Here is a 20,495-nt window from a genome sequence, read left to right as displayed (position 1 = left end):
CTGCCAGATAATCCTCCCTTCATCTTTGTGTCCCTACCACCCACAACCATGTGCCTGAGCAACAGACTCAGCCCTCTTTACCATCTCTCTAACCTATTAAGAGCATCAACACCATATCATGAATTCCCAACTTCACCATCCTAGTTGATGGAGCTTCAGATGCTAGGACCAAAATGCCTGGGGTCCCTTCTGACGACTCCTTTCTCTCCCTCACCTACAATATCCAAAACTCTACTTGGCTCTTCTTTAAAAATGGATCCAGAATCCAGTCACTTCTCTCCCTTCTACAGCCACCACCGAGTTCAACAACCAGTTCACCTGGGCTGCTTCCGGTCCCCGCCTCCTCTCTCTCTCTCTTTTTTTTTTAAGATTTTATTTATTTATTTGACAGAGAGAGACACAGCAAGAGAGAGAACACAGAGGGAGTGGGAGACGGAGAATCAGGCTTCCCACCAGGCAGGGAGCCCGATGCGGGCATTGATCCCAGGGCCCTGGGATCATGACCCGAGCCTAAGGCAGAGGCTTTAACCCACTGAGCCACCCAGACGAACCCACACCCCCTACCGCACTGCCCACCTCCTCTCTTAACCCAATACATAATCTGCCACTGTGCAGGGTGCCACTCAGACCCTGTTACTTTATCACAGCTGGAACCTACAACACAACTGAGGGAAAGAAAAGTGATCCTGAGAGTTTCAAAAACCAGTCCTTCAGGGATGCCAGGGTGGCTCAGATGGTTAAGCGTCTGCCTTTGACTCAGGTCATGATCCCAGGGTCCTGGAATGGAGCCCCACATCGTGCTCCCTGCTCAGCAGGGAGCCTGCTTCTCCCTCTCTACCCCTCCCTACCGACTCTCTCTTTCAAATAAATCTTTTTTTTAAAAAGATTTTATTTATTAGACAGAGAGAAACACAGCAAGAGAGGGAACACAAGTAGAGGGAATGGGAGAAGGAGAAGCAGGCCTCCCACCAAGCAGGCAACCTGATGTGGGGCTTGAACCCAGGACCCTAGGACCACCACCCGAGCCGAAGGCAGCCACTCAACAACTGAGCCACCGAAGTGCCCCTAAATAAATAAAATCTTAAAAAAGAAAAATCAATTCTCCAAGTCGAGCTTTGTTTACATTAGACAAACTGGAGTTTTATGGGTGTTTTTTTAGGTGGTTTTTTTTTTTAGTTTTATGGTTTTTAAAAAAGATTTTAAGTTTTTAAAAAGATTTTATTTAAGTAATCTCTACGCCCAGTGTGGGGCTCGAACTCACAAGATCAAGAGTCACATGCTCTACCAACTGAGCCAGCCAGGCACCCTAATTTTGGGTTCTAACAAACATGGTGCATAGACACAAAAAACCCTCACATAACATATGTACTTTTGAAAAATGCAATACAGGGCACCTGGGTGGCTCAGTGGGTTGGGGCCTCTGCCTTCAGCTCTAGTCGTGGTCCTGGCATACTGGGATCGAGCCCTGCATCGGGCTCTCTGCTCAGAGGGGAGCCTGCTTCCTCCTCTCTCTCTGCCTGCCTCTCTGCCTAGTTGTGATCTCTGTCAAATAAATAAAATCTTAAAAAAAAAAAAAGACAAGAAAAGAAAAATGCAATACGTGGGGCACCTGGGTGGCTCAGTGGGTTAAGCCTCTGCCTGTGGCCTGGGTCATGATCTCAGGGTCCTGGGATCAAACCCCGCATCGGGCTCTCTGCTCAGCAGGGAGCCTGCTTTCCTCTCTCTCTCTCTCTCTACCTGCCTCTCTGCCTACTTGTGATCTCTGTCAAATAAATAAATAAAATCTTTTAAAAATAACCATTTGTCTTTTATTATAACAAACAAAAATAATGCTTGGTTGGGGTGCCTGGATGGCTCAGTGGGTTAAGCAACAGACTCTTGTTTTTGGCTCAGGTCATGTTCTTAGGGTTCTGAGAACGAACCCCACATCAGGTTCTCTGCTCAGCGGGGACCCTGATTCCCTTCCTCTCTCTCTGCCTGCTTGTTCTCTCTCTCTGTGTCAAATAAATAAATAAAATCTTTTTAAAAAAATATTTCCCACATTCATTGCACTCATAAGTTTTTCTCCTGGGTGAACTCCCTGATGGTAAATGAATGTTCCCATCTACTTAAAAGAGTCCCCACATTTGGGGTGTATTGGTGGCTCAACTGGTTAAGTGTTGAACTCTTTGTTTGGGCTCTGGTCATGATCTCATGGGTCAAGAGATCAACCTTCCATTCTAGATCCAAGTTCAGTAGGAGAAAGCATATGCCCCTCCTCTCAGTGTTCTCTCCTTCTATAAAATAAATAAATAAATCTTTTAAATATTTTATTTATTTATTTGACAGACAGAGATCACAAGTAGGCAGAGAAGTAGGCAGAGAAGCAGGCAGAGAGAGAGGAGGAAGCAGGTACCCCGCTGAGCAGAGAGCCTGATGTGGGGCTCGATCCCAGGACCCTGGGATCATGACCTGAGCCGAAGGCAGAGACTTTAATCCAATAAGCCACCAAGGCGCCCCTAAATAAATCTTTTTAAAAATAACACATTTCCTACAATCATTACACTTAAAAGGTCATTCTCCTCAGTGAACCTTTAGGTGTATACTGAGGTTGTTTCTCTGGCAAAGGGACCTTCCACAGTCACTGCACACGTAAGTCCTTTATTCAGTGTAAATTCTAGTGAGAAAGGAAGTCAGTCCTGGTGATAAAAGATTTCGAACATTCACTGCACACATAAGGTATTTCCCCTGAGATCTCCAGTGATAATGGGAGGCAGACATAGAGGTAAAAGATTTAGAACAGGGGCGCCTGGGTGGCTCAGTGGGTTAAGCCGCTGCCTTCGGCTCAGGTCATGATCCCAGGGTCCTGGGATCGAGTCCCGCATCAGAGAGCCTGCTTTCCTCTCTCTCTCTCTCTCTCTGCCTGCCTCTCTGCCTACTTGTGATCTCTCACTGTCAAATAAATAAATAAAATCTAAAAAAAAAAAAAAGATTTAGAACAGTCACTACACTTAGAAGACCTTTCTCCAGATTGAATGCTCTTAGTAATCAACACTGAGCTACGGTTAAGATATTTTGCACAGCCACTGCGAACGTAACAGTTCTCTCCATTGTGCCATCTCTGAAACTGAAAAAGGACAGAAGTACACAACAATGTCCTCAAAGGTCACACCACTCTGCCGAAAAGGAAGAGAGGAAACTGTGAACATTCTCCTCTGAGAACTTACACTTGAAACGCCTACACATCCATCCCAGTCTCCCCTGCCAGCCCAGCTCCCCTCCTCAGATAAACACAAGGTCCTGGTGCCTCTAATGCTGCTCTCCTCTCACCTTCCCACCAATCACTGTTCAGTCCTCAGCAATAACATGCAGGGGACGCATGGAAACAAGCTAAGCTCTGGGTTTGGCCTGCAAGTCCCATCCTCCTGCCACAATATTACCATGGAGTCTCCCAGGGAGAGCCCTCAGCACAGTCAATTATAGGCTCTGCTCTGCCAGGAAGTCTCAATACCAGAGCCCTGAGGCCCTTAGCTCACAAGTCCTCTCCAGGTGTACCTGATTCCATAGACTATACCTCTCTCACATCCTCACACCCCACAGATGAACGCTCATACCTTCCTACCCCACACCAATGGATTCTCTGTTAACTCACACTTGTACCTGTCACATGACAACCAAGGATGTGTGACAAACACAAAGAGGTTCCACTATCACCCCAGTACTCCCAAGGATCCCAACTGAGGGAAAGCCTCAAATATTGCTGAGAAGCCTCCTCACCTGCCTCTAATCCTCCCTGCAGTACGACACTCACAACCACTGTCAACCTAGGATGCTCCTACACCATCTTCTACTTCTCTGCTGCCCATGGTGACCCTCGACAATCAGGAACAAACCATCCTCTACTGAACCTTTGTGAAAACCCCAGCACTAAGGTTCTCCCTGCCAGGCACACAGAACCACAAATCACATTTGCCCCAGACCTTTTCTGGCACGAAGACTCAGAAACACCCCAGACACCATAAAAACTGACCACAAAATTCTGCGGAAGCCCTAGAACACAGAAGAGAGAACAGCCCCAGTCTGTCATCTTGTTTAAATTTTCAACGTCCTCAGCCATCTCTTCCAATCATCCCAAGCAACCTTGGCCATCATCAGCCAGATCTTTCTCTCTCCTTCACCCATGGTGACAATGCCTGACAACCACCACCACGTGCTGCCCAAGACAACCATTCTTCCACACAACGTAGTAGGATACTGAACCTACTAGCAGCTTTGTCATTACACTCTGTGTTCCGTTCCGAAATGGGATCCAAATCTCCACCCGGGTTCACATCACAGCCATCACTTCTCAAACCCTCCATCGGAAACTTTCCCTACTGTCCCAAGCTTTGCCATCGGGCTCCCTAGTTATTCCATGACTCATACTTCTCTGACACATCTGAGACTGTAAAATTCAGCACATCACCAAGGTCTTTGGTTATAATGCAAATGAACACACAAGCTGGAGTATTTATATATATATATATATACACATATATATACAATATTTATTAGCAATTTTCCTCTCAGAGACACAGCAAGAATGGGATGGAATGCGATCTGCTCATTCCTTCATGTGGGAGAGCCCGATGCTGCTTTCAAACCACCCCTTCGAGTGGACACAATGTCCAAGATTAAAGGTAATTAAACAAACATGGCACTTACTGATACATTAATCAGAGCAACACGGGGCACACAATTCCTGTGTGGTGACCTGGAAGCTGCAAATAGTCATCAAAGCATCAGGAGACCAGCAACACCCCTGTGGGACTGAGCCTTCCTGTGCGAGTCACCACCCAGAACTCACAACGTCCACTGTGGATCAACACTGCTCACATCCATGCCCTAACTGGGAACGGAAAGAGAGGTTCCAGGTACCCAGAATTTGGATGAGCAGTTGAGAACGTGAACAGCTCGGCATCATTAACCATGCTGGGGTGGTGATGTACGCACACCAGGAACTGCCAGGTGCCAGACACTGCCAGTGACTTCCATCTTGCGGTGACTGCACCCACATCAGAAAGCACTATGCAGGTTCCGAATTTTTCTGAAAATGGCTGGATCTTATGGGAAGTCACTGCACTGGGGACGTTCAGGGGAAGCACAGTCAATTCAGAGGTTGTCCTCCAGCCTAAACGCCACCAAGCAAGAAGTATGACCTGTGCTGTTTTAAATCCTTCCTGCAGTGTGAAGGCCGTAATGATGTGTCAAACCATTATGACTAATAAAAAGATTTCCCACATTCACGACACTCTAAGGCCTTTCTCCAGTGTGACGTCTCTGGTGACGATGGAGGGCAGAACTAGCCGTGAATGATTTCCCACATTTACTACACTCATAAGGCCGTTTACCTGAGTGAACCTTTTTGTGTACACTGAGGCTATCTTTTCGGGGAAAGGATTTGCCACATTCACTGCACTCATAAGGCCTCTCACCACTGTGAACACTCTGGTGAGCACGATGTTGATTACTAGTGATAAAAGATTTCCCACATACACGGCACTCATAAGGCTTTTGTCCAGTATGAAGTCTCTGGTGATAACGGAGGGCAGAACTAGCAGTAAATGATTTCCCACATTCATGGCACTCATAAGGCCTTTCTCCAGTGTGGACTCTCTGGTGACGACGGAGGGCAGAACTAGCAATAAATGATTTCCCACATTCATTACACTCATAAGGCCGGTCACCTGAGTGAACCATTTTGTGTATACTGAGGCTACCTTTTCGGGGAAAGGATTTGCCACATTCAGGGCATTCATAAGGCCTCTCTCCACTGTGAACTCTCTGGTGAGAACGACGTTGATTACTAGTGATAAAAGATTTCCCACATTCACGGCACTCATAAGGACGTTCTCCAGTGTGAAGTCTCTGGTGATAACGGAGAGCAGAACTACTAGTAAAAGATTTCCCACATTCACGGCACTCGTAAGGACGTTCTCCAGTGTGAAGTCTCTGGTGAGAACGGAGGGTAGAACTAGCAGTGTAAGATTTCCCACATTCATAGCACACATAACGCCTTTGCCCAGTATGAAGTCTCCGGTGAGAAGATAGGGCAGAACTAAAAGTAAAAGATTTCCCACATTCACGACACTCATAAGGCCTTTCTCCTGTGTGAAGTCTCTGGTGAGAACGGAGGGCAGAACGAGCAGTGTAAGATTTCCCACATTCACAGCACTCAAATGGCCGTTCTCCAGTATGAACTCTCTGATGATGAAGGAGGGCAGAACTAGCAGTAAAATTTTTCCCACATTCATTACATTCATAAGGCCTTTCACCTGAGTGAACTTTTATGTGTACACTGAGGCTAGTTTTTCGGATAAAGGACTTGCCACATTCACTGCACGCATAAGGCCTTTCACCAGTGTGAACTCTCTGATGATAACGTAAGACAAAACTACCAGCAAAAGATTTCCCACATTCGCTGCACTCATAAGGCCGAATTCCACTGTGAATTGTCTGGTGATAACGTAGTGAAGAACTACCAGCAAAAGATTTCCCACATTCATGGCATTTATAAGGCCTTTCTCCAGTGTGAACTCTCTGATGAGAACGGAGGCCAGAACTACTGGTAACAGATTTCCCACAATCACTGCACTCATACCGTCTTTGCCCAGCATGAGATCTCTCATGATCTGAGAGGGCAGACATAGACGGAAAGGATTTTGCACAGCTATGACACTTATACAACCGATCTCCAGACTGGACACTATGAGAAAGCAACACTGAGCTACCGCTAATAGATTTTGCACACCCGCTGCAAACATAACTCTCCACTCCACTGTGCCATTTCTGGGGATGAAGGAAGACAGATTCAGGGCCTAAAGATTTCCCACATTTGCTGCAGGTGTACTTCCTGGATCCACCCTGAGTCTTCACTTGTTCATTCAGGGTTGGTCGCTGCCCAAGGGATTTTCCACATGGACCAAACTCATGATGTCGTGCTCCAGTATGGTATCTCTGGTGTATGGCAAATAAGGATTTGTACCTGAAAGTTTTCCCACATTCACTGCACACAAAGGACTGTCTACCAAGGTGGACACCCTGCTCCCGTGTATCCGTGTGTTTGGGACCAAAAGCGTTCTTACATTGGCCCCAAGTGCCATGACTGCTTCCATGTTGTAACGTTGCCCTGCAGTGGGGGATCGTGTGTGGCTTCTCCCCAGTACGAGTGGCCTCTTGCCCCAGATGCCCCGAGCCAGACAGCAAGTCCTTCTCAACCTCTCCACAGGTAAAGGGCTTTCCCGAACCACTGGATCCCCAGCTCTTGACAGCAGAGGCCCTGTCCACACGGCTTCTGAATGGTTTTGCTCCCGTGGGCTGCTCCTGCTGCTGCTGCTGCTCCAACTTCACACTGAAAGAAAATCGTTTCCCGCAGGCCCCACACCTCAACCGTTTCTGGCTGTTTTCTTTCCCCTGGAGCTCAGCCAAGTGGAAAATGTCTCTCAAGACGGGACCGCACGTCTCACAGGGGTGGGTCTTCTGGGAAGACAGAGCAGCCCTGGGCTTCCAGGTCTGTGAGACGCCTACAGAAGCGCTCTGTGCAAAGGGGGCCTCCTCATCCTCTGCTCCGCAGCAGCAACCTGAAGGCAGAGAAATGCTGGTGAAATACGTGCTGGCTGTAGCGAGGGGGTGAGCCCATCACACACACGCACCCGACTCATCTAGGCAGGATGGTATAGCATGCTTTTCCACACACAAGGGAAAAAACTCAACTATAGGACAGGCCACTGGGCATTTCTGGGCCATTTCTGGGCCCAAGCCGCCAACGTACTAGGGAGAACACACTAGGAGGACAGAAAACTAGGGCAGGTCAAGGAAGAGAGCCAAGGTCTACAGCTTATTTTCTGCCCAAAGGTTTGTGTACCACGGTTGCTGCTGCTGGCCTCTGGCTGAGTAGAGGGCTGAGCACAAGCCAATCACCCGAAATGGACTACAGTCAAGGGCAGTTTAAGGACACGTGACTATCTCATTTCAAAATGCCTGCGTCTGAATGCTGAGATACACAGAAAGAGCAGTGATAGAAATGGGTGAGATTGGATGCCCGAGATGCAGGGATTATCCCTGTACCAGAGTAAACAGAATTACCAAAGGAGTAGAATCCACTTGACATGGGTGCCCGGGTGGCTCAGTAGGTTAAGCCTCTGCCTTTGGCTCAGGTCATGATACCGAGGTCCTGGGATCGAGCCTCGCATCGGGCTCTCTGCTCAGCAGGGAGCCTGCTTCCTCCTCTCTCTCTCTCTCTCTCTGCCTGCCTCTCTGTCTACTTGTGATATCTCTTTCTCTGTCAAATAAATAAATAAAATCTTAAAAAAAAGAATTCACTTGACAAAAAAAAAGTCACGCATTGACAAAAAAAGGTCAACAGTGACAAAGGTAAGACAGAAACGGGGGGTGGCCATCGGCAATAGCTCCAAACTCTGGCTGAGCAAAGAAAGGTTCCCAGTATGATCAAACACAGGCCTGATACCCCACTGCTGCCAGCAGCCATTCATGAGGAACAGGCTCCTTCTAAGCCCATCTGCTCATAAATGGGGCATGTCCATCCTTTGATACACAAGGCACTCCTCCTGGAAGCCCTAGCGGAGCAATTAGAGCGCAGCAGGAAGACAGACAAACTGATGGAAAACAGGTCAAGCCCACTGCCGGCATTGTTGTAGAGCTACTCAGGACACAATGGACACAGAAAAATGTCCTGTGGGACTGTTATCAGTGGGAAGGTGGAAGGAGAGATACGATCCTTACCTCCAAGAAAAATCAAGGCAATAGCTGGCCATGAATGACATGAGCCTCAGTGGGATCAACAGTCCAATTAAGACGGACCGGTACACAGGGGAGCGTCAAAGAGGGCACATGCACACAGAAAAATCCCTGCAGATTGTATCAGCAGAGACATGTGGCGATGGGTGGGCAATAAGGCCCGGGCTGTCTCCACCAGCCCCAGGGTAGGTGCGACTGAGGTCCCTGCTCAGCAGAGCCCCCAGCTTCCTGCTCCACAGGGGACACTGGGACATCTGTCACCAAATAACCAAAGCCCAAAGCCCAAGGAATCTTCAGAAAGAAGATCCAATCATTAGGCCACACATTTCGGACTTAAAACTGGACTGCAAAGATAGATGATGCTAAACAATAGGGTAAAGGCATAAAAACAGAAAAACGGAGGGGTGCCTGGGTGGCTAAGTGGGTTAAAGCCTCTGCCTTCTGCTCTGGTCATGATCTCAGGGTCCTGGGATCAAGTCACGCATTGGGCTCTCTGCTCAGCAGGGAGCCTGTTTCCCCCCTCTCTCTCTGTCTGCCACTCTGTCTACTTGTAATCCCTGTCTGTCAAATAAAGAAAATCTTTAAAAAAAGAAAATAAAACAGAAGAATGGAATGGAGGAAGGAAAAGCCCATAAGGATGGCCACACATACACAGTCCACTACTCTTTCACTATTATGCCAAGAACCTACACTGGGGAAAAAATACCCTCTCTCGCACTGCTGCGAAACCGGACTCCCCAAATGCAAACAGTAGGGGTGGATCCCCACCCACAGTACCTAGAAACACACGTGCAGTTGAAGCAAGACTGAAACCCATGACTGGAAACCATAAAGCTCCCGGCAAAAAGAGAGGGAAAAGCCTCTTTAATCTTAGCCCTGGCAAGGATTTTTTGAACAGGACACCCAAAGCATAGGTCACGAAAGCAAAAGCACCACTATGCCAAACTGAAAAGTTGCAGCAGAGCCAAAGAAACACACCAAAGAGTGAAGAGGAGATGTTCGGGCGCCAGTGCGAGCTCACACTCACTAACCGTCAGAGAAATGAAAACCAACACCACAACATATCACCTCGTAGTTCTCACAACAGCGATTACCAAAAAGCCAAGACGGGCTGGTGAAGACATGGAAAAAAGCACCCCCTGAATGCTGTTGCTGGCCATCAATTAGGGAAGTCACGATGGAAGACATTAGCGAGAGCACACAGAAACGGGAAAATTGAACTACCCTATGCCCCACCATTGCCATTTCTAGCTATGTGTGTATCCCAAGGCAACAAAACCACTATCTGCACAAACTACCTGCATGTCCATATTCACTGCAGGACCGTTCACAACACCCACAACAGCAACATCGTTCAGTCTGTGTCAAGGCTTAAAGTGACAACGAATATTATGGGGGGACTGCCAGGCTCAGCACGTAGAGCATGCGACTAGGGATCACAGAGTGGTGAGTTCTAGCCCCACAGGGGGTGCAGAGATCAACAAAAAAATGTAAAATTACTAAGTAAATAGTAAAATGACAAACAACATTTTGGAAACATGGGACGCCTGAGTGGCTCAGTTGGTTAAGTGTCTGCCTTTAACTCAGGTCATGACTCTAGGGTCCTGGAATCCAGTCCCACACTGAGCTCCTTGCTCAGCGGAGAGCCTGCTTCTCCCTCTGCCTATTACTCCCCCTCCTTCTATGGTCTATGGGCATGCACTCTCTCCCCTTGTATAATGAATGAATCAATTAATTAATCGAAAAAGTGGGGAAAGGACGTTTACTAAACACATGCATGCAGGAAATCTCACATATAAAAGATGCAACAGGGCGCCTGCGTGGCTCAGTGGGTTAAAGCCTCTGCCTTTGGCTCAGGTCATGATCCCAGGGTCCTGGGATCGAGCCCCGCATCGGGCTCTCTGCTCCGCCGGGAGCCTGCTTCCTCCTCTCTCTGCCTGCCTCTCTGCTTACTTGTGATCTCTCTGTCAAATAAATAAAATCTTTAAAAAAATAAAGATAAAAATAAAAGACGCAACAGGGTGCCTGGGTGGCTCAGCTGGTTAAGCAATTGCCTTCAGGTCAAGTCATGATCCCAGAGTCCCCGGATCAAGTCCCACACCCGGCACCTAGCTCCAGGGGGAGTCTGCTTCTCCGTCTGACCTCCTCACTCCCACTCTCTATGTCTCTCTCTCAAATAACTAAATAAAATCTAAAAAACATATAGGAATAAATAAATAAAATAAGACAATAAAAAATGGGATGCCTGGGTGGCTCAGTTGGTTAAGTGGCTGCCTTCGGCTTAAGTACTAAACCCCGTGTCCTGGGATCAAGTCCCACATCAGGCTCCTTGTTCGGCAGGGAGCCTGCTTCTCCCTCTGCTCTGCCTGCCACTCTGCTTCTTGTGCTCACTCTCGCTCCTCTCTATCTCTGACAAATAAATAAATAAAATCTTTTTTAAAAAAGACAATAAATGGATAAAAAAGGCAGCAGACTCACTGCCACAACATGGCTACACAGCGCCACCTGCCTCAATGTGAAGAACATTATGCCACGTGAAATCATTATGCAAAAAAGACAATACTGTATGGCATTATTAACAGATATGTCCTCTTTACTTTTGAGGAAAAAAAAAAGGACCCATTTATTTGGGAAAGAGAGACTGAAACAGCACTTGTGCACGTGAGAAGGAGGGCAGAATTTGGTCAGGGAGACACACTTTCAATGACAAAAGGATTCACTTCTGAGGAACTAACATTGGGCACGCTGACTACAGTTAATACTGCACTGTAGAGCTGCAATTTGCTCAGAGGGTTGATCTTCCGATTTCTCACCAGCACAAGAAAAGTATCGATGCCAAGTGATGGCTATATTGATTCACTTCATTTTGGTAAGAACTTGATAATGCTGAACTACATGAAATCATTATGTAACACTTTCAGTCATAGAATTTGATTTGTCCATCATACCTCACAAACATGAATGGAGGCGGCCAGGGAGAAGAACAGATGTAAACATTATAGAAAGATCCACACAGGACATTCTTGAGAAACGGCCCACGGTCCACTACAGCAGTGCGCATACCAATGCCTCCAATTTCAGGCACAGGCAGGCACAGGGAAATGTCACCTAAGGGAGGGGTCAAAACCTAGGCCATCGATGAGTCACGGACCTAGATACAGGGTCCCAGCCAGGGAGAGGGCAAGCAAGGTGCATTCCATCAGCCTCAGTGCAGGACCACTGACCTGTGATCCTACCCGATCAGGGCTCAGCGCAGCGGGTACTGGGGCTGCAGGCAGACAGAAGGGCACACCAACAACTCAGGGCCAGCAACAAAAGCAACTGCCCAGAAAGCTGGGGAAGCATGCAGTGAACACAGTCCACACCAGAGAAGGACAAACCCTCCCCTGAAGAATGGAGGAAGGGAGTCTTCAGGGTACAGAGTCCAGGGCAGGTCAAGGGGACGCTGAGGGCCTTACCCAGTGACGATACAAGTGCAAAGTTCTCCAGCATCACGTGGTGGTACAGCCGTCTCTGAGCCTCATCAAGAAGCCTCCACTCCTTCCAGGAGAAGTACACGGCCACGTCCTCAAAGGTCACACCACACTACCATGAAAGGAAAACATGGAACCCTGAGCATTCTCTCTCTGAGAACCCACCAGCGTTGCAACGCACACACCCACCCCGGTCTCTCCTGCCAGCCCAGCTCCCCTCCTCCCGTAAACACCAGGTCCTGGTGCCTCTAATGCTGCTCTCCTCTCACCTTCCCACCAATCACTATTCAGTGCTCAGCAATAACACGCAGGGGACACATGGAAGCAATCTAAGCTCTGGGTTTGGCCTGCAAGTCCCAAACCCCTGCCAGGATATTCCCATGGAGTCTCCCACACTGTGCCCTCAAGACAGCCAATTACAGGCTCTGCTCTACCAGGACCCTGAGGCCCTTAGCTCACACTTCCTCTCCATGTCTACATGATTCTGTAGACTGTACCTCTCTCATGTCTTCAGACCCCACAGATGAAAGCCCACACCTTCCCAAGGACTCTCCCTTGACTCACACTTGTCCTTGTCACATGACAACCAAAGGATTATGTGACAAACTGAAACAGGTTCCAACTACCACCCCAGTACTCCCAAGGATCCCAACTGAGGGAAAGCCTCAAATGCTGCTGAGAGGCCTCCTCACCTGCCTCTAATCCTCCCTGCAGCACGACACTCACAACCACTGTCTACCTAGGATCCTCCTACACCGTCTTCTACTCCCCTACTACCCATGCTGGCCCTCCACAGTTGGGAACCAACCATCCACTATTGGACCTTTCTGAAAACAACCAGCCCTAAGGACCTCTCTGCCAGGCACAGAAAAGCAAAAATGACATTTGCCCCAGACCGTTTCTGGCAGGAAGATTCCGAAACACTCCGGATGACATAAAAGCTGACCCCAAAATTCTGGTGAAGTCCTAGAACACTGAAGAGAGAGCAGCTCCAGCCTCTCAAATACTCGCAGGAGGGGCCGTCTGGGTGGCTAAATGGCTTCAGCATCTAACTCTTCATCTCCACACAGGTCCCCATCTCATAGTCCTGAGTTCAAGACTCCTGTTGGGCTCCACACTGGGAATGGAGCCTACTTAAACAAACAAACAAACAAACAAACAAAAACGCCCCATGTCCTCAGCTATCACTTGTCCCAGCATCCCACGGAAGGCTTGTCCATGTATCTGCCAGATCACTGCCTCTCTCCTTCACCTGTGTTCACAACGCCCAGCAACCCCGACCACGAGTTGAGCAGGAAAACCTCTCTTCAGCACACGTTACTAGGTCCCTCTGACCCACTAGGAGCATTGCCATGACACTCTGCATTCCCTTCCCAAATGTGATCCCAGTCTCCACCCTGGTCCACACAGCAGCCATCACTTTTCAAACTCTCCATCATGAATCTTTCCCCCAGTTTCCCAAAATTTCCTGTCCAGCTGCCCACTGGATGCCATCACTTACCATTTTCTGAAACACCTAAGTCACCTAACCCTGTGGAAACACGTTCGGACACTCCCAAAGATAAGCAACCTACTGTTAACTTCCATCAGGTTGATGGGACTTTCCCTCCCTTCAGCTGCTAGAACTGTCAAAATTAATGAGGGGAAACCTTCCTAAATTGGGGTCGGGAGGTTGCACTGGGGGCAGCTCTCAGACACTACCATACTGGGTGGTATCACCTGCGGGTCCAACAGAAAGAGATGGACTTGAACTTATTTGGGGATACTACTTCACTACCCCCCCCCCGGCCAATAACAGCCTTTTCATGATGGCCCCACCCAAGAGCTCAGCCAATGAGAAGCCACTATACTTGGACCTTCTAGTTTAGTCTCCTGGGCTTGGAATTCATAACACCTTTCATTCCTTTCCTTTATTTCCTTTAAAAAAAAAAAAAAAGACGACCTCTCTCTTCTCCACACTGGCTACGGCTTGGACTCGGTTTCTTCGATCCCAAACGCTGCTCCCTGTCGCTCCCACAGAAACAACATCTCTGCGGTAAAATCTCTGCAGTTTTCTCTTCAAGCGTCACCGACCAAAAGCCCCGGGGTTCCCTTCACTCCCCCCCGTTCGCCTCTCCTCTGCGACACGCACAATTCGCCTCAGCCCTTCTCCGAGTTTCTCCAACATCCAGAGCGGACACGGTGGCTGTCGGGCCACTACCAGCGACCATCGCGAGTCCCTCCTGCTGCGCGCCCTGCCTGCGCGCTCACCCCCGGCGGCGGCGCTTCTCCGCGGCCCGAGAAAGCCCCCTGACACCCGGGTTAGACCACCTCCCCTCACCGCCAGCAGACATGGCTTCGGCAGGCAGGGACGGCGCCGGCCTCATCCGCCGCGCCGCACCCTGCTCCTGACAGAACCAATGCAGCCGCGCCCTCCCCGCGTTGGTGACGCAGCCCCCCTGCACCCCCCGTCCCGGCGGCCCGTCAGCCTTGAGCCTCGCCCGCACGCAGCCCGCCGGCGCTCCCACACGGGCCCCCGCCCACCGGCGCCTCCTTGCCCCGGACACCCGGGCCTGGGCCGCAGGGCCGCGAGCAGGCGCCCCGCGCTCGGGCCTTCGGGGTCTGGGTAGGGGTCGGCGGGGAGGGCTCGCGGGATGAGCGTTTACCTCAGACGGGTCCTTGTGCACGGCCGCCGCCATCGGACCGGCGGGCAAGCAGCGGGCCGGAGGGTAGTGGACACCCGGGCTCAACTGTGTGCGGCGAGGAGGCGCCGCTAGTCGCGTCTTCAGCGTCAGTTACCACGATCCGGACCCGCAATCCCGAACCCCAGGGGATAAACAGACCTAACCTGGGACTACAACCCCGCTGGTGGGACGAGGCCGGAAGTCCCGCCCGCAGCGGATGCGCATGCCTAGATATGCCGTGTTCGCGGCCCTCATTGGCTCATCGCTGCGTCCTCAGGCGAAACGCTCTTCCGGGTGGGGTGGCTCTCATGCTTCTAGCGGTCTCAGAAAGGGTGTGGCACACCCTAGATTTCAGAACCTTAGGTGTCCCTTCACGTCAGGAGAAGCTGAAACAGGATTGTCACCTCAGAGACCTTTTCGCGTAAGACTTCACAAGTCTAGGAAAAGACAGAATCAAAAAAAGCATGTCACCATGGTAGACTAATGTGCCTGGATGTTGTGAGGCTGTTTATATCAAAATGTGTCATTTGTCATTCCTGAAACATAAGGATGAAGGAGATTGGAAACCGTGGCTCTCAACTAAAGGTCATTCAATAGGGGCGCCTGGGTGCTCAGCCTCTGCCTTCGGCTCAGGTCATGATCCCAGAGTTCTGGGATCAGGCCCCACATTGGGCTCTCTGCTAGGCAGGGAGCCTGCTTCCCTATCTCTCTCTCTGCCTGCCTCTCTGCCTACTTGTGATTTGTCTGTCACATAGATAAAACCTTAAAAAAAAAAGTCATTCAAGAAAAGAGTTAGAGGTCGGGGTGTTTCATCGGCTGCTTGCCAAGGTTAGTGTGTCTTTGCTGGGATAATAGAAATCATCCTTTTTTTTTTCTTTTTTAAAGGAGATTGAAAATCCTACCAAGAAAGCATACATTCTCATCGAGATAAAAAATATCTTTCTTCCTCTTGCTGATTATCCATGTCCTCCCTGTGAAAGTGCTTTCCATTTGTGGCCAACTGACTTCATTTTAAATGTGGCTTCCTTTACTAATTAACAGTACTTTGGAGGGAAAAGTAAAGAGCACATTTAAGGCCCCCTGATAAGTTAAAAGGAAAGATAAATGCAAATGTCATCTTTATTCATTGTCTACCAAATGTGCACTGACTCAATCTAGGTTTTCAGGAACTCTGGGTAGGTGTTAGGAGATATGCCAGTAGAAGACTGAAGTCCTGACTTCTTGTAGTTTTTACTATGTTCAAAGGACAGGAAACATGAAGGCAGAAATAGAAAGTATACGTTAAAATGTGCCGGGTGAGATGGGATCAAGTCATGTGGTTTTGGAATAAAAGGGAGATTCAGTACGTTGGAATGCAGAGGCTATGAACAAGAAAGAATTCTTGAGATGTCTTTGAAGACAAGTGGGGGTTTATTATTGCACAGGGACAGCACCCGAGGTCAGAAGGAGCTGCTGCCTAGGGTTGTGAGCAGTGGCTGATTACATTCTCTGGGGTTGGGGGAGGTAAGGAAAAGGGAGGTGTTGAAAGTACTTTGATATGTTACAGAAGACTTGCCACCGTCAAGTTAAGGTTGTTTACACCTCTAGTGAGGCATTAACAGTAAGAGAGTTGGGAGCTTCCTGGAAGAACATTACGTTTTGCCTGCTTCAAGTATCTGTCAAAGGGCTGCAGAATACAAGGACATTTAATTGTATATGAGTTCTCTACTGAAAGCTGAAACATTGAGAGAAATACTTTGTTCTAGTAAATTACTAAGGGTTCTGTAACCAAGGGAGACTCAGGCCTTGCAGGATTGTGAGCTTTCTTGCTAAACCATTTATTCTTCCTGTGGCAACCGGGAAGCCTGAGAAATGTCACATATATCCCATGGTTGGGGGAGTCACCTTCGGCTTTGTACTCAGCTTGCCTTCAGTTCAGTCCAAACAAGGAGAGGGTATTTCGTGAGAAGGGGGACAGGCTGTAGTATTACACTGAGGACAAACCAAGCCCTTGCCCTAAGAACATGACTGAGCAGAGATGAGTCATGTGGGTCTTTGTTAGTTCTGTTAAAGGATAAACTTAGCTGCATTAAAATTTCCAAATGGCAGCTCTTTCTCCCCACCTGTACTTCCCCCGTGCTTAAAGAAAATCATCTTTATGGCACCAAAAATAATTTGCTCCCCCAAAGAGTTTATTTGAGCAAACAGCAAATCCATTCAGGCAGCACCAAACAAAACTAGGGGAAACGCTGTTCTAGACCAATTGAAGGAATCCAAGCAAGGATGTTATGTGATTGGCTGTAACGTAGGGAACCGCCCAATTCAGACAGCCTACTTCCTGCTTGTGGTGGCCTGTCCTTAGCTTCCATTTCCGCTTCTTTCCCTGGAGGCTTTTACGAGAATTTGGTCCCGGTTTGGTTTCAGTTTGCTCAAGTAGTGGCTAGGGCAGGGAGCCACCTGAGTCTAACGGGCTCCTTCTGGATTTGGAGTTGGAAGCAACAGGGGCAGGTGGCTCTAGGTGGCTTCCTGTGGAGCCTTCAGCAGTCGGGTCCCTGGACCTCAAGTCCTTTAAGGCTTCAGCCTGCTTGGCTCACTGCAGAGGCACTCAGCAGCTGTGCACTAGCACCCTTCACTCTGCCGCTCCCCAATCTGTACGACCACAGCCGCCCTCTACCGGGGCCTGGAGTGAGACAGTGTCGTCTTCCCTGGAAAACTCCTTCCACAGTGTCATCGTTGCACTGACTTCCCCATCAGCATCACCTCAACTCATTAGAAATGGTGATTTTCTGCCCACAACTGAGACCTATGGACTCAGACTTTTGGAGAGGAGCTCCAAAATTACCCCCTTTTTGCATTAACCAGTTTCCATGTCACACGGGCACACAGTAAAACATTCCATCTCCTTCCTCTGGATCCTGTGGATGGGGCACCTAGTATTCTTGTGATTCACCAGAATCTCCTCTATAACTACAGGATTTCATGACCTAGGCTGTGAAACGTTCCAGCACACATCTATCTCTCTCCTGAAAAAGTTAATGTCTAAAATGTCTGTTTTTCTCCTATTAAGGGATTACGACTCTTTGATGAGCACAGAAAATGTTCATGGGAAAGGAATATGAGTTTTCATCAGTAGGCTGGGAAGAAGGTGGACTCCTGTTGCAGAGGCCAACTCCAACCTTTCTGCCTCACTCACGATTGGGTTTTTAAAGCTTAGGGCAGGGACGCCTGGGTGGCTCACTGGGTTAAGCGGCTACCTTCAGTTCAGGTCATGATGCCAGCGTCTTGGTATCCAGTGCCATGTCAGGCTCCTTGCTCAGTGGGGAGTCCCTTGCCCTCTCCCTCTGCCTATCGCTCTGCCTACTTGTACTCTTTCTCTGTCAGATACATAAAAACCTTTAAAAAAAAAAAAACCAAAAAAATAAAAAGCTTCGGGAAGTTAACCAGAAAAGGGAGGACAGAGGTCTGAAATGTTTCTGCACTACACACACACTCCATGGTGCAGCTACACACGTTACCACAGTGCTGGGCGGCTGTACAAGGGGTCTCCTTCCTTAGTGTCTACGGGTCGCCCAGAAGGCTCCATTCTGCTTTGTGGCATGCACAATGCTCAGCTCTTTCCGGGAGAGAGAGCATGACCTGTAGATGAACAGAGAGAGGTTAGTCCATCATGGAAGCATAGGACGCTTGTTAAACCTTCAGGGTTAATAGGTTGGCAGGAAGGCCCAAGGTGGCTTCACCCATACATACTGCTTTTCTCAGGACAAAGAGAGGACCTCGGCTGCCCCGGTTTTGATCTCGGACTATCAAGTTGGGCTCTTCTTTCCAGCTTGTCTCTTGACTCAGACGGAAGACCCTGCTGGCAAGGCAGCCCCAAATGGGAGTCAAAACCACCACGCCTCGCTCTAAGGATTGCCCTGAGCCAGCAAGTCCCCACCCATGACTGACTCCAGGACTATGATCTACTTGACCTTCACTGACTACCCGCATATACCCACCCACCTTAGCCTCCCGTTCTCCTTCTCTAAACATGGAAGTGACTCGGCACATTGGAGACAATCTTTGAGCGGTTTGGCTATTGTCTTCTCTGTGCTGGGCTTGCTGAGATGCCTTTCTGCTTTACCGCCTCTGCTTTCTCTGCAGGGAGTGGCCAAACCTACTCTGCTTGGGACCCCCAGGCTAGATTCTCTTGCATCCCCCCCCCCACCGCCCTGCACCATTAGTATAACAAAGTCCCATTTGTTGACCGCCCATAATTGTTGAGGTTTTTTCCCCTAAAGATAATCGTGGACAGGGCGCCTGGGGGGCTCAGTGGGTTAAGCCGCTGCCTTCGGCTCAGGTCATGATCTCGGGGTCCCGGGATCAATTCCTGCATCGGGCTCTCTGCTCAGCAGGGAGCCTGCTTACTCCTCTCTCTCTCTGCCTGCCTCTCTGCCTACTTGTGATCTCTGTCTGTCAAATAAATAAATAAAATCTTTAAAAAAAAAAAAGATAATCGTGGACAACTTAATCTGCAAGAGATTAGTCCAGACTTCTACACCTCATCGGTACCAGAAGGCGCCAGCAGACATGCTGGTCCACGTGGGAGGAATTGCAGACTCATCTCTGGACCGTGCTGTGTCTCATACCTGGACACAACCACCGGAGCTCTGGGCGGGACATTACCTTGGGGATCCAAAAGTGGGAACATCAGCTCCAGAGGAAGAAAGGGACTCAGCACAGAGGGTCCTTCCTGAACCATCTCCAGCTGTGTCACCCTCCTGCAGGTGCTCCCCTGTCCCCGCACCACACGTGCCCTCCCACCCAGCATCCTCGACCCCCTGCATTCCCACATGAACTCGCCTGACCTGGGGATGCTCTTCCTTCTGGTAGGAGCCCTGTTCCTGTCCTACCAACACAGAGGGAGGCCAGCACTGATCCCAGTCCTCTGGGTAAGGTCTCGCTTAACCTGGCTCCCAGTCCCTTTAGGCCAGGCAGCTGCCAGAAGTGGCCCTACTGTCCCTTCAGTCTCCCCCAGTCAGCTGTTTTTTGAGGAGTCGACTCCTACCAAGAGAGAAGGGAATAAATCACTTGGAGGGAATCACCTGCGCAGGAAAACCTTCCAGTGTACTGGGTGGGATCAGAGGAAGCGACTCCGAACTGAGAGGGTGGACACAAGCTTGTCGCTCCAAGGTGAGACCAGCTGGGTCTTCAGTCACCAGTCGGGGTGTTCGGAGACGTGCCTCCCCTCTGGCCCTTCAGGGTTAACGTCTCCTGCCTGTGAGGCTGCTGCAGACCTCCAGCCAGCTCCCAGCCCGCACAGCTGCTGTCTGCCCAGTGTTGTGAAGTCTCCTGCCTGCATATGCCAAAGGTTAGTTTTCCCCCAAACACCCACTTCGTCCTTCAGCACCTTCTCTGGGCACATCCTGCTCCCAGAGTGGCAGAATTTATACTTTGGAAGTCAGCAAGCAGCACAAAGCAGGGATGCATTTTTCTATTTCTGAATGCCTAGACTTTGCACAGCCTTCCCATAACAGTAGGAATGCACCCTGGACTTAAACGTGGTAAGGTGTTTGGGGCCATGACCTTGGGCAGGACACAAAGGATCTGAGGGGAAAAATGAGGAAAT

At 49.4% G+C, this 20,495-nt stretch overlaps 1 protein-coding gene across 1 annotated transcript; it reads right to left on the bottom strand.

Annotated features, from left to right (window-relative positions):
• Positions 1-4,488: 4,488 nt before the first annotated feature.
• LOC122912085 (zinc finger protein 345-like) lies at positions 4,489-15,096 on the bottom strand. The gene is made up of 3 exons (XM_044257409.1): positions 14,894-15,096; positions 12,234-12,360; positions 4,489-7,598 (listed from the first exon to the last, which is right to left on the bottom strand). Exons 1-3 carry the CDS (start codon positions 14,924-14,926, stop codon positions 5,272-5,274), a joined length of 2,487 nt encoding a protein of 828 aa, XP_044113344.1. The 5' UTR covers positions 14,927-15,096; the 3' UTR covers positions 4,489-5,271.
• Positions 15,097-20,495: the final 5,399 nt, after the last annotated feature.

Source organism: Neovison vison, chromosome 7 (assembly GCF_020171115.1).
Source record: "Neovison vison isolate M4711 chromosome 7, ASM_NN_V1, whole genome shotgun sequence".
NCBI lineage: Eukaryota > Metazoa > Chordata > Mammalia > Carnivora > Mustelidae > Neogale > Neogale vison.
This window is presented reverse-complemented; position numbering and strand designations above follow the sequence as displayed.